This window comes from Protomyctophum parallelum (assembly GCF_964188405.1).
Source record: "Protomyctophum parallelum genome assembly, chromosome: 20".
Lineage (NCBI taxonomy): Eukaryota > Metazoa > Chordata > Actinopteri > Myctophiformes > Myctophidae > Protomyctophum > Protomyctophum parallelum.
Genome location: NC_139718.1, coordinates 26,582,025 through 26,597,170, shown reverse-complemented (window position 1 = coordinate 26,597,170; position 15,146 = coordinate 26,582,025). Strand labels below are relative to the sequence as shown.

Genomic DNA, 15,146 nt, shown 5'->3' with positions numbered 1-15,146 from the left:
AAACCTGTGTTATAAGCTTCCAGCTCATCCAGAGAAGGCAGACACACCGGCACACAATGCATGTTGATGTGTGCATGCACACACACACATAAGCAGGCAAAGGCAGAGTACACGGACATAGACACAGACACACATGTGGAAGCTGCCATGTAATTCAGGGTTTTTAGGTTCGAAGTCCGATGTTTTTTTGTGTTTTTTTTTGTTTTGTTTTTTTGACAGTGCTTATTATGTTTATTTATATTTCAGCGCTTACAGCAGAAGCACGGCGGGGTTTGTAATTATCTGAACTCTTGAATCATGTATCAAATTCAGTTGAAATAACATGAGGTTTGACTTGGCCTTGACTTTTGGGAGATTTTCTAGGGAACGCAGTGAAAACTATTAAACAACGGATCAGAAAGCGGTGAGCCTGAAGAATCACCATTAGGAGAACGTACAGTAGTTCATGTGTACCACAGCTGCTGCTGGACCATGTGACTCACCTTCCACCATACAGTAAAATGCTTGATTCATTTATCCATTTGTAACACAGAGAGCATGCAGACTGCAGAGATGGAACCAAATGAAGGTACTCCCTTTACACAGGTCCATTTGGTTCCATTTTGTACACTCTGAGTTAAAGTCACACTGAGGATTTTACTGTGTACCAGCAAGCGTAGCTACATGCGAGGGCAGGAGGTTAAATGCCCCCCCCCCCCCCCCTCCCTATTTGGGTCTTTAACACTTTAACATGTCAATGTTGATGAAGAACAAGGCAGCAGAGGACAGGCAGGGGACATGCCAGTACCCTTGAGGCCTCATTCACACCTAAAAGACACCTGTCTTGTCCGTGTTTAATGGACAATGCATTTCCAATGGAAGTCACATGGTTTGACCAAACATTTTTGTTTGATGGGGGGAGGGGGGCAGAACACAGCCATAGAGACACACAGGGACTACAAATTTCACGCCCCCCAAATGAGACAGCGTCCCCACTTCTGGTCCGTTTCAACGGTGTACTGCAGCTGCCAATGCAATCCCTATGAGAGGCATCATAAAATACCCTCATTTCACTGGTTCATTACTGAGGCTGTAGCGATTTTTTTTGTGTTCTAATAAAGTGTCCCATATGTTTGATTTGTCCTTTTCAATGTCACATACCTGCCATCTCAATATACATCCTACAATGTACTATACCAATATAATATATATCAAAGTGGTCGTACGGTATATACGTCACGGTTGCATCCCTTGAGGTTTTCAATGCCCAGATATATTTGTTGTATTTCGTTTTATATGCTTGTATTTGTTGAAAATGATCTAAACATCATCTTGCAAGACTATTATTAATACTCATCTGGAGAATTCACTAGGTAGTTGAAAATGTCAAGATGTCACTCCTACATTTAGCTGGGTTATTTTCCCATGCAACTATTCAGCAAAGTTAATTATACAACAAGTTGACAGCGGTAAAACACACCGTCGGAGCTCCGAGGTAGGTAGAACAAATATAGTAAGCCTGTGACATGTTCAAAATATAGACATGAATAACAAAGTTATTCGGGATCGGGATGTATATTGAGAATTCCACTCTTCAAAGTCGGCGCTCCTAGCCTCGTAAAGGCAGTGACGTCCCATAAAAGCGACAGGTTCTCTGTCTGCCGTCTCCCCTCTGCTCCGTTAACATTATGGGTAACTCATTCAAGTGGTAAATTAAATGTGAAATACATCCTCTATTGAGAAAACAACAATATATGTTGACAAAGACACTTCATACATTTGGAAACATATTTTTATTCAAATCAATATAGTCTTCAGTTAATTTCATATTATTTTAAAAGTAGGCTAACTACAGTTGAATTTCAATGGACTTCTATGGGCTGGCCTGCAGTACACCGTGCCAACGGACCAGAAGTGGGGACGCTGTCTCATTTGGGTGCGTGAAATTTGTAGTCCCCGTGTGTCTCTATCAAACAAAAATGTTTGGTCAAACCATGTGACTTCCATTGGAAATGCATTGGGGCAGCCGTTAAACACGGCACAAGACACAAGAAACGGACAAGACAGGTGTTTTCTAGGTGTGAATGAGGCCTTAGTCATCTGATGGACAAACAAACAAACAAACAAAATAATAAACTGAGCTTCTAGACCAGGGGTTCTCAACCCGTGGGTCGCGACCCCTCGGGGGGTCGCCAAATTATTTTGGGGGTCCCCAAATTATTTATTTTTTTGCAACTGAATGGCTGGAAAGTGGAAATGAAGAGTGTACATATAGTACATGCATACACCTTCCCTAATGATTATATCTGGTTTCAGTAGTTATTTATGGTGTATTGCCTCTATTATTAAGGTTATTGTAGCAGTACATTTATAATGGGGGTCGGGAGGGGGTGGGGCGGGGGTCCCGAGACATTGCCAAAGCATTTCCGGGGGTCCCCGGCCAAAAACGTTGAGAACCCCTGTTCTAGACAGTGGCCATCCAGTCAAAGGTCCAGTTTCTATTGTAACTTAATTAGGAGGTTCATAAACACAGAGCTGGACTCAAAACTATAGCAATGCGGGAGTTTACACACATTATGCATGTACACACACACACACACACACACACACACACACACACACACACACACACACACACAAATATAGCATTTTTTTCTTGGCAAGAAAACAAAACCCAGTTGTGCATGGAAGACACGCATACACATTGACACAAATATGCACAGAGTGCGTGCACGCGCAAACACACACACACACACACACACACACACACACACACACACACACACACAGTCAAATGTTTAGTGTAAACTTTACTCTGTTTTTTAAATTTTAAAGTGCGCTCATGCATAAAGTCCAGTCCAACAACTGTAAACTTTCATTTTCTAACAAAGGTCACTCTCTCTTTGCCCCTTGACTACTTAGTCTAAGTGCTCAATTAAGCATAGCTTGTTTAGCTGATTTCCTTCCCAGTTATATTATTGTTGCCATGTGCTGTACTATGTATGCCTTCACTTTTCTATTGCCATGGAATTTGTGAATGATCTCAGTGTTTGCTTTGCATCTGTCCTCTTCCTCATTCAGCACGGGTCCTAAAAGTATCCTTTTTCCATTAGAGATTAGTATTACTGGAACGGTTACTGGTCAAATATAAAGTGGCTGCCGTGGGGTGGAGGTGAGGGTGGAGGTAGGGTTGCTTGCAAAGTTCTGGCATTATGTTACATGAGATCTGTAGTCACGCAAACGTGTGAACACAAAAAGGTCTTAAGTTATTGATGTGTACAGTAACCATGTATGCCCCCTACTGCTGCAGTCTCAAAGCAGTCACAGTGAACTTCCTGCATTGCCCTGGTTTTAATAATTGCCCTTTCAGAACGAGGCGGCAATGATCCAGGGAAAAGCCTCCCATGTTGAACAATCATAATTATCCTCCTGATTCCGCTCTTACCATAACAGTATAATTATTGTTATTATTGCTGAACGACCTTACATACATGATGGATGTCTTGTGTGTGTGCATAGCTGCGCCTGAGCGAAGGGTTCAAAGAGACTGGAAGTGCACACACGCACTGGTGCGCGCGCCGTGAACGCGCATGCGCGGTGGTGTGGCGTCCAGTCAGGAAGGGTTTCAAGATCCCTCAGTGGGTTAACAATAAAGCGGTCTCCCACGCTTGGCTTTATCCTGTCCCCATTTTCATTTTCATAAATCATGTCATTAAGATAACGTCGCGAGCATGGCTGAGGGTCATACATCACAGATCTCATCCAAAGCCTGGAAGCCTTACCCTCTGCACAATCTGCTGATTAAGCTATTCCTACGCACTGAAAAAGATCTTCAGTGCTAAAGCTGCAATCTGTAAGTTTCATATCCTACCAGAGATTTGAACCCAGGTCTCCCATGTGGGAGAGCAAACTTCTACTGTTCTTTCAAGATGGAATCTTCATGGTGTCGTGACTAAAAGTTTTAACATTGTACACCTATTGGTTAAAATAACATTTAAACCGTTTGTTTTTAGAAGTTCCGAAATGCAACTTTATGTTCAACTCTGAGTGTACAAATGGATACATTTGATAACACTGAGGATTTCACTTTGTGTGGTTGTTATTAAACAATAAACATTGCCTAATGCTGTTTGTTTGTAGCATAGGAAGACAGCCAAATACAGAACGAGATTGCCACAAGTTGCAGACCATTTAAGTTTAGTTAGAGTAAAGCATGATTTGAGGTAAACATGTGTAACATATAAACTTAAGCTAAATAAGTCTTGGAATACCCACTGGTCCCCATAACAATGATCTATTTTTGTAGTGGTACTCACCCTTTTTATTGGGCCTTATACCTGCTTCAGTATAAGATTAATTTCAGCCATGAGAGCAATTTAAAGCCTATTAAAAGATGTCAACCCGTAACCAGTACGATGCCACAAATAGTACGCCAAACTATTATTTTGCCATCACCGCCGTTTTAGTAGCCTAAGTGTCTACCTGTTGGACGTATCAATCTATTTAGGGAAGCATGGCATCCCGTGCTACATAAATTACCTTTTCACCTCATGCCTGGTTACAGTCCACTGATTCCCTTTGACATTGTGATCCTTCACATTTCCTGAGAACGGTAATTAGCTGAAGGAGATAATAAATCTTGTTTTGTTTTGTTTTGTTGATTTTATTTTAAACATTTGCTGTTGAGATCTCTTTTCCCCGCTTCAAATTAAATGAGGGAGGGAGGTTATGCTAACGATAGCTACACTCTAGCATGAAATGTCTTCAAAGAGCAGAACAAACTCCTTTCCAAATGTAATATCTGACATCTGTTGTATTGAAAAAGAAGTCACCACTCACTGAAGAAAATAAAAAAACAAATCCATGCTCATTCATGTATACATTGAGCAGATTCATTCATTTGTACAATGTCAGAGTTAAATTAACACTGAGGATTTTACTGTGTACCCATGTGAGCTTCTAATAATCAATGTAATGAAAATCTGTCAGGACAGCCATCGCGGCTGTCCTGACAGATACTTAGCTGTTTTTTTACTCTGGTTTTAAAGGAGACACGTATGGGGAGAGAGAAGCACCGAGAACCAAATACAGATGTGTCCGGTTAAGTAGCCATCCTTCAGCACTAGCATGCTTCATTTTAACCAAGCCATCCACAAACCCCACGGACATCTGTCTGTCAAAAATGTAAATGACTCCTCTGAGCCAAAGCACACATTAAATATGAGGGATGTGCCTTCGCCTGCCCTCCCAGACTGAGACACACAGTCTAGCAGGGTGTGTGCGTGTGTGTGTGTGTGCGTGCGTGCGTGCGTGCGTGCGTGCGTGCGTGCGTGCGTGCGTGCGTGCGTGCGTGCGTGTGTGCGTGCGTGCGCGCGTGCGTGAGTGCGTGCGTGCGTGCGTGTGTGTGTGCATGCATGTGTGTGTCTATGTGTGTTTGTGTGAGAGAGAGAGAGAGAGATACGTGTATGTGTATATGAGATGTAAGTGTGTGTGTACGAGATGTGTGTGTGTGTGTGCGTGTGTTTGCATGTAGGGGATGGGGGGCACTGGGGGCTGCTTGCGAGGATGGGAGAGGTAGGGGGGATCTGATTTAGAGAGACGTCGGCACCCCCCCCCCCCCCCCCCTTCCAAAATCAACATTACTTCAAACATGAGGTCATCTAAACATCTGTCTACAACATGTCCGCCGGGAGTTCAATCAAAGCCCCACTAAAACATGTACAATTGTTTCTGGAAATAAATATTAGGTCTAATTCGGCTCTGATTGTGGCAGCCAATCGAAGCTGGGAGAGGAAACAGTCGTTTGTAATGGGCATCTCGGTCAGTGAATAATCTTCATGAAGTTCCCCCCGCTTTGTTTGACTTTATTTATTTGATTTTCTCTCGCTCTTTACTTCCTTCACTTCATTTAAGCTAAGTGGCTTTATTTGTTCTATCCCGCCTAATCTTAGACTCACTGTTTAAAACCAATTAAATCAAGAGAGTTGGAGTGTAATTTGAATGAAGTTCTGACAGTGCGACACAGAGAACCCAATCATACTCTATGCCGTCTGTCTCTTGTCGTCACACTCCATTTGCTACCGAGGTATCAATTTACTCAAAGAATTGAAAAACAGGATATTTGGTTAGGAATGACGAAAAACTACACATTCAAGCAATTTACTATGTAAATTAAGTAACATTAATGGATATTTAAGCATGAACATATATATATTTACAATTATTTTCATATTTTGAATGTATTCATTAGTTTATTCATCAAATAAGCACTGTTTACAATTGATTGTGTCCTTCTCTATAGTCTATATGTGATCTCCAGTATTTGACATTAAATGTATATTTCATATATCCCACAACAAAGCCACACCTTCTATATTGTTATTTTTATACATCGCAATACAAAAAGGAAGCCCAATAATATCCCAATACATTCTACTAATTAGTATGCAGAAGTCATTGCTTCAAGAAACACCCACTGCTGTTTAGCAAACATCAAGTCACTGCTTCCCCCTTGTGGTGCAAACGAATATTATATGAAACTGAAGGGCTACAAAAACAGACTAGATTATTCACTCAATGTCACTTTTAAGCATGACCTTCTAAACACTGTACAACTACATGACAATTACACTCAGATTTGCGCATGCACGCAAACGCACACACACACACACACACACACACACACACACACACACACACACACACACACACACACACACACACACACACACACACACACACACACACACACACACACACACAAAACAGTGACCACAATCCAACCAAACTTGCACAAACAACAGGTGATTTTATACTGATCTCTGGCACTAGCTTGTTGCAAGTAAAGGAACATAACAGGGACTGTGACTGTAAACCTTCATCCAACAAGAGAAGAAAATTGTGCCAATCCTTACACAAGGAGGTGGAGCTGGACCAGTGGTCTCTCCAACGGTAAAAAATAAACTGCAGTTTGTCCAGACAGCCAGAACACCCCCCTCGCCCCCCGCCCCTCTCCAAATCTGTGACCGGGTCACACATAAATTAACACTGGTCTCCCTCCATCCTTGTTAACACTGAATCAAGACACACAACAATAACAGCACCCCGGGGAGAACTTGGATCTGGAGAGGACTGAGGCCGAGTGCAGGTGAGGGGAAACATTGAGGTCATTCTACTGGGGGCAAAGTGTTTTATGATTTATTTTTTCAAGATTCAAGATTGTCTGCCCTGTGCCTGTTGAGTAACTGACATGGGGTGCTCCCAACAGGTTACATTCAGGGTGAGGGTAGAGCTGGTAGACACAAGCTTCCTCAGGTAGTGGTGGGTGGATCGGTGCATGGTGCTAGGCTGGCTGGGTCGGTGCATGGGGTTTGGGCAGGAGGTGGTGGGTGGATAAGTGCATGGAGCTAGGTAGGCAGTTGTGGATCAGTGCATGGGGCTAGATAGGCGGTTGTCGGTTGATTAGTGCATGGGTTGAGCAGTGGGTGGATTGGTGCATGCATGGAGCTAGGATAGTGTTGTGGAATTCTGTATGAGTATGAACTAGTAATTGTTGCCGCAAACTGAGTCGGAGACACTTAACATTGTAAGATACAAGCTCAAAGGAAAAATACATTAAACATTCAAGGTTTGGGTAAAGTAGTTCTCTGGGGGAAAGCATGCAGGGAGATAGCCTAGTTAGTTATACACAACGATAAGGGGGGTATAGGCTACTGGCTTGTGTCATGGTCATGCTTACATTACGGGAAAACAGGCAGCATTGCCAGAATTGCCAGAATTTGTGAACACAAAACTCATTCCTATTAAAATGACAGGAGAACAATTCTGACTGAAGATTCCATAATGAAAATGAATAAACTGTTTAAGTTACTTGTTTGTTTATGTCAATGGCTTTATCTCAGATCACTATTCTCAAATTAATCATTCTCTGTCCGTCTCTGTTGCATTAAACACAAACAACAAGAACACATTTGTTATGTCTGTGTTGTCTGCTAGCCATTCTGACTCAAACAATTACAATGTTGCCTTTCCCACTCAAATATGACAAATTCACTTATAGTAACTACAACCCAGATCCTGTATTTCAATAGTTTAGTGTTTCTGAAGGCTTCTGCATTGGTCTTTAAATACAGGCCAAAGACAAGACTTTAAGAAACATGTTTTAAAATTACTAAGATATTTAGATATGAATAGAAATATTGTTCTGATAAATATACATTTATTTTAAGATATTATGATTCTGTAATCTAATCTATATAATATTTGTTTCCTGTACAAAGTCAGTGGTTCTCAACTTTTTAGGCAGCAACCCCCCAAAATAATCATATTTCAATTTGGGACCCCAAAACCTGACAAATACTTGGAATTGGAGCCATTACATTTAGTTTAGCCTGGGGTCCACCTATGCGTTCTATGTCATAGGCAGCTCCCGGCAGGATCCACCGGGAGAATCTAGACGCAGCTGCGCAACATGAGACTAATTAATTAGAGTGACAGAGAGAGAGAGGAGTGTGTGTGTGTGTGTGTGTGTGTGTGTGTGTGTGTGTGTGTGTGTGTGTGTGTGTGTGTGTGTGTGTGTGTGTGTGTGTGTGTGTGTGTGTGTGTGTGTGTGTGTGTGTGTGCTTTTGTCTTTAATGACAAAGATTAGAGCCTTTCTTTAATGTGTAGGACTATAAAAGAAAGGCTTTTATATGTGCTGTCATAAAAGAAAGACATCACAAGTGATGTTATTAATGTTCAATCACAGTTCTTTTTAACTGTCAAAGTTAATAGGCATGTTTATATTCAGTTATTAAATTATTATTTTACCATGTACTTTTTCAAATGCATGAAACATTTGACATTCACACTTTAACATGTATACATTGACAACATAGTTTTATGTATACTGTACATACTGTATAATACTAGTATAACGTTGTCTAGTTATGTTTAAACATCCATGTAGCAAAGAGGCTAGTTTTGCAAAGCATGCATCCATGCTTTTTCAGCATGGTGTCAATGTGGTGTCACAGTAGTTACACAGGCAGAAAGACCCAAACCGCTTAGCCTAGGCATGTTAGGCAGTGTGTGTGTGTGTGTGTGTGTGTGTGTGTGTGTGTGTGTGTGTGTGTGTGTGTGTGTGTGTGTGTGTGTACTTCACACACACTCGTTACACTGTAAAGTGTTAACCAGCTACACAGTGTCAGAATGAATAAGTATGTACAGTCAATCTACAGCAGATATAACAGGGAATATACAATCTATCTACAGTAAAACATAAAATTTACAGCAGTTAGCCTAAGCAAGCCTCTAATTATGATACCAGTGACCAGTGTACATCCCACTGATCCCAGTAGTCTATGCGCAAAAGTGCCAGAGTCATGATTAGGAGTCATTAACAGACCACATGGCGGTTTGGTTATGTACTGTAGCTCAATAAATTGATAATTGGTGAATGTTTGTCTTATAACCACAATATCTGGTTAAGAAACTAAAAGCACTGCGTTTCTATTTCAGAAACAAGTTGTGCTTTTCTCCTGAGGCAAAAATACTTTACTAGTATTAGATCATGGTGATGTTTTAATAGTTTTATGTAGAAATGCCTGTTCCACCTCACTACACTACACTGCTTACCATGGTGTATTACCGGTTGTGATCTCCCATCATTTCACTCTGTATGCTAAAGTCAAGTGGCTACCCCTGACTAACCACAAGCTGCTTTACGGATACACCTTCATCAAGAAAGAAATCATTGGTCAGATCCCTTTACTTTGGTTCATACTTCACTATAACATCAACGACATTCCATTGTGTACTCTGCTGGCCTCTTCCTCGAAACAATCCTTTAATAAACCCTGAAACTGCAGGCTTTCATTACCATATCTGCTAAAGTTATACACATGCTCATGTCTATAATAAACGTCCACTCCCCAGCAACCACCTTCCTAATTAACTCACAATTATGAGATGTATTGCGAATGAATTCGGGTGTATACTGTATATATCTCATAATTACAATTCCGCTCTTATAGGTTTAGAATAGAATTTATTGTGACTGAGGGAGGAGCTGTTACTTTCCACCCCTCCCTCTCTCAGGTGGACTGTGTGTAGTCACGTTCCACACTTGATATACAGTAGGCCTTAATACTTATTATGAAACATTTCTCAGAGACTCAGCTGTCTCCATTGCTACAATCATCACCCACATAATACACCTCTCCAGCAAACAGAAACAGGGACAGGTTCCTCAAGATTTCAAACTTGCAAAAGTAACCCCCCTGCACAAGAAAGGCAGCAAATTAGACCCGGCAACTACCACCCTATTTCTATTCTCGAAAGAAATAGAAACAAAGTCTATGAACACTGCAGGTTGAAAAGTGTCATGACGTAACATGTCTATTTGCTCAGACACTATAACGTGACATTCTCCATTCATTGTCAATGGGAATTTAATGTTTGTGTAAGACAAAAATCTACACTAATAGCTGAATATAGGAAGCCCTCAAAGATCACACCCGTGTGAAGTGAGGGGTGCTCTAATCATCGTACATTATCATACATCATCTCATTCCAGGCAATCACCATCGTCATCAATGTTTGTGTTACGCAATGTTTGTGTTTACACTATGATGTAAAATTTGACGTAATTTGACTATTACTTAACGTTTACACTATGACGTAAAATTCTCCATGCGCATCTATTCTAAGGTAGCATATACTTGTGTAGACATAACGGAATATTATCCTTACTATTACTGTGCACAAATGCATTATATGTACATAAATCTTCGTGTTTGAGCACAAAATGCATTTGGGGAACCCATACATTTCCGCGTGTGCGCAAGCCACGCACGCTGTGCGGCCCCCCACACACAATCATTCTACAGTTGTAGAATCTAGTTGAATACCCCTGCCTTAACATGAGCCTGGCCCCTCATACAAGGTTTCGACTATGCATGCAATTCATAGGCCCTAAAATCAAAGCTCCAAACATCCCAAAACAAACTAGTCAGGCTACTTACCGTACTACTACTGTACTAACTACTACTTACTCACCCCTGCTCATTTTGATAGGTTGGAATGGTTTAGGGTTGTCGACAGAGTACAGCAACTTGCAATAGGCCTTTTCTACAAGATTTGCTACACCACAAAATTACCCAAGTACCTGTCAAAATACTTTCTGAATGTCAATACTGTCTGAAGTACACGATCACAACGCCAGAGGGAGTTTCACAAACCACGTTCAACCCAGATTCGGCTCAAACAAGGGGTTACATTTTGTCCTATGCCACGGAAATTTGGAACACCTTACCAACAGCCGTTAAGAAATGTGAATCCAAATCCGCTCTCAAAGACCACTTACGGGCCTCTGCAATTCGAAACTGCCCCCTGGCCCCTGTAAAAAAGTAACCCCCCCTCTTTATTTCGATGCTGTAGTGTAGGCCTAAACATTCTCCTTTTTTTCTAATCGTGTATAAGATGATTTATGTTTTGAGCTACTTGGAGAAGATGCTTTAATATTTGCAGTCCTGTAGGTTTACACACTCATAACATTAATGAATTAGACCCTTCCTCACCCAGGACTCAGCCCAGCTCCTTATCCAGACATCAGTTCTATCAAAACTTGACTATTGTAACTCTCTCCTTACTTAAGCCTCTCCAATTGATCCAGAATGCCGCAGCTCGCTTGGTCTTCAACCAACCTAAATGATCACATGATGATGTTCCCCCTTCTCCGCTCCCTCCATTGGCTCCCGGTCGCTGCTCACCCAGAGTACAAAACTCTGATGCTGGCCTTCAAAGCAACCAAAGGTATGGCACCCCCATATCTTGAAAGTCTGATCAGACCCTTCCGCTCACTCAGATCAGCCAACGCAGGGAAGCGAGAAGTACATTCACTAAAACGCAGAGACAACGCTCCACACGTCCCAAACTCTTCTCCATTCTGGCTCCAACACTATGCACTTCACATTGCAATCAGAACTGCTCTCACTCTCAATCTTCCGCCGTAGTCTGAAAACACACCTCTTCAGACTCCATTTTAGCCTGTAGCACTTGCCGTAGCACCTGCCCTTAGCCCTAGCCTCGACGACTGTAGGTCGCATTTACTATGAAAACCTGTATCTCCCGTCCGTCAGTTAGTCACCCCACGCCTCCATATATGATCACGCCTCGTGACATCACACCTTCATATATGGTCACTCCTCGTGACATCACGCCTCCATATATGGTCACGCCTCGTGACATCACGCCTCCATATATGGTCACACCTCGTGACATCACACCCACCAGATACCCCCTTCACCCGTCCTTCCTGTTCTGACATTCCATATGTTGATCTGATCTCAAGGTTCAAGGTTCAAGGTTCAAGGTGTTTTATTGTCACATAGATGTACAGGTACAGCATTGTGAAAAACTTTCGTTGGGTGATGCTCCACAATACACATAGTTAAAAATAAAATAACAATACTAAGTATAAAATCTCAACCAAATCTCATCAAACCCTGTACACTCAAGACACTCCACATATGGCTAGCACAGAATTCATTCATTCCATACAGTATGTTGATCTGACCCCCCATGCCAAAGCGTTAGCCAACAGAAACTGCAGATGTAAATGTTGTCTTTGACATGGTAATGTATGGTCCACCCACCAGAAGGGTGCGAGGAACACAAAACACAGCTGTTAAGCTGTTTACAAACTAATTTAAACTATTTCATTATTCTAATACGGATATGTGATAATATCCATACTTGTCTTGTTATTTTGCACTTCTTCACTTGCATGCCCTTTCGCTTGGCTTGACAGGGACACGGGGGAAGCGGAACCAAACTTTGGGGAGTGTTTTCTGAAGGTTCCACATGCAGACACATTCCGGGTAGGGAGCGAGGGCGATCATTATTAATATTGCTCCAAATTTGCTCGAGTGTTATTAGCCTATAATAGCCGCCGCGATTATTCACACACAGGCACATTCTGAACTTGCATCAGAACATTGTTGGCATTAGTTTAGCCTTGAATTCAACGCGGGAGTGGATTCCGAAACGGACGCATGCTGTTACTGTGTTGAGCAGGCTACATTCATAATATTGCCTAATTATCACTTGTTTAAAAAAAAAAGGATGGATTAAAAAAGTCTTACCTGCGGACCCGCCGGCAATAATCTGATGAGATGCTTCCCGTAGTAAACTTCTCGGTTTTTTGGTTGTCATGTTGAACTTTCCAATGAGTTTCCTGTAAGCAGACATAAAAAAAAAACATCTAAACATTGGCACTGCGCAGTTCATGTTCATGTTCATAAGCTTTCAATGAATAAAAACCTACCCTGTCTTTCTTTGAATCAATGACACAAGGTCTTCTCGTGTCACTCTTTAGGCTACTTTGATCAGATAAAAGCTGCTGGTCGCTGTTCAGTTGCTGCCTCGACGCCGTAAAAAGAGTCGCAGCGATATCATTCCGAGTGCTGCTGTCTGTGGTGCTACTGCATGTAGGGAATGGGATCTGATGGTAGGCTATCAATGACTCCAAAACAGCTGCTTCACAAAACTCGTGCTGTAAAGAGCAAGCAAACTACATTATGTAAAGTAAATTCACTCAGAAATGGAACCAAATGGCCGCTCGGAAAGTGCGACAAAGCCAAAGGTCGATATGACCATAGCTCTGTTCCATAGCTCTAATGCCGTCGCAACGGCAGTAAGGCTATGGACCAGAGCTAATTATGACCAGCATGTCAGACGCTTACAAACTATTCGAAATCACTATAATTAAAACAATTAATAATAATATGAATAATTCATTGTACACACACATACAGACGTGTATTGCTGTAGCTACAGCTGTAGGCTACTATACTCAAAACAGAATAGGCATATATATGGTGATGTCACGTGTAGCCCACGCCTCCTACCTTTATCATAGAAGTCCCAATTGCAGAAATGTATCTGGATTTATGAAAAGTGCTGGACTGGTTATATTCTAAACATTTTACAGTTTACACCATCGGCTTACATATGGGCATGCTACTTTTCTTACTTTGAGCTGTATCCTGTTCCTGTCAAACCTGTCTGCGAGGTAGATGAGACATACTGTTTGAATTGATTATAGGATACCGGTAAGAATAGACTAGTGCTCAACTGGCCTAAGCCCAATTAGCCCGTAGGCTACGGGCCTACCCAGCTAGCAAGTCATGGCGTGACACTGGCGTGAGGCGGTCCTATCAAACCGTCGACTCATGTGCCATCACTATCAAACCATATCCATATGGTTCTATATAGGCACATGACGGTTTTTGATTGATTGAATACTTGACAGTTTGTAAGTGGTATGCTTTTACAATGATTGTTAAAAACACACTTGAAGTTGATAGATTGGTGATCTAATCACAATATATAGATTTATAATGATTATAGTTATGGATTTAGTTATGACAGCCTATAGAGACTATTTTAGCATGTCCTCTTGACTTGGACTCACTATCCATTTTTCATTTGTATGTGTACAGTTTACAGTATTAAAGTGTTTGCCTGGCAGACAATACTTCCAATATTGAAGGGGCCAAGCCAGAAGGGCTTATGGTCCCTTATTGTATTTGTCTTCTTTTTTTTGCCCAGCTTTGTGTGTTTGTGTGGATAATAGCGATGATTTGATTGGCTGATCACCCCATAGCAATGATTTGATTTGATTTGATGATTTGATTGGCTGATCACCCCATAGCAATGATTTGATTTCATTTGATGATTTGCTTGGCTGAGCAAAGTACGTATTGAGGATAATAAGTGAGGACAGAAAAGTGAAGACGGAAAAGTGAGGACGCAAATTGTGATTGGCCAGACTGAGATGATGTATGATGATAAGATGCAAGAGCGCCCCTCACTTCACACGGGTGTGATTCCTTATTCTTCCACCAAAAATTGCAGTTCTGGCTTAACCGTGCAGTGAGCAAAGCCCACAACCATTGGCCAAAGGGTGGCGCTATAGCACTCAATTGAAAATGCAAACTTTGAACAGGCATAGCTCATGAACCGTTTGACGGTCTGTCTGTCTGTCTGTCTGTCTGTCTGTCTGTCTGTCTGTCTGTCTGTCTGTACCATTGGAACAGCTGCAATACCACTGGGCAGTGGCGCTGGACAATAGTGTGGGGACAATATTTGAGATTGAGAGTTGAGACCAGAGTGCAACTGCAGTT

At 41.7% G+C, this 15,146-nt stretch overlaps 1 protein-coding gene across 1 annotated transcript in view; it reads right to left on the bottom strand.

The window, feature by feature from the left end:
* slc25a21 (solute carrier family 25 member 21) overlaps nucleotides 1-13,529 on the bottom strand; it is a 123,223-nt gene extending 109,694 nt beyond the window's left edge. Inside the window, exons 1-2 of the mRNA XM_083791788.1 lie at nucleotides 13,286-13,529; nucleotides 13,104-13,195 (exon numbers count right to left, since the gene is read on the bottom strand). Of these exons, the coding sequence (XP_083647914.1) occupies nucleotides 13,104-13,173 (70 nt within the window). The 5' untranslated portion in view covers nucleotides 13,174-13,195; nucleotides 13,286-13,529. The remainder of the gene's footprint in view (nucleotides 1-13,103; nucleotides 13,196-13,285) is intronic.
* Between the last annotated feature and the right edge of the window lie 1,617 nt (nucleotides 13,530-15,146).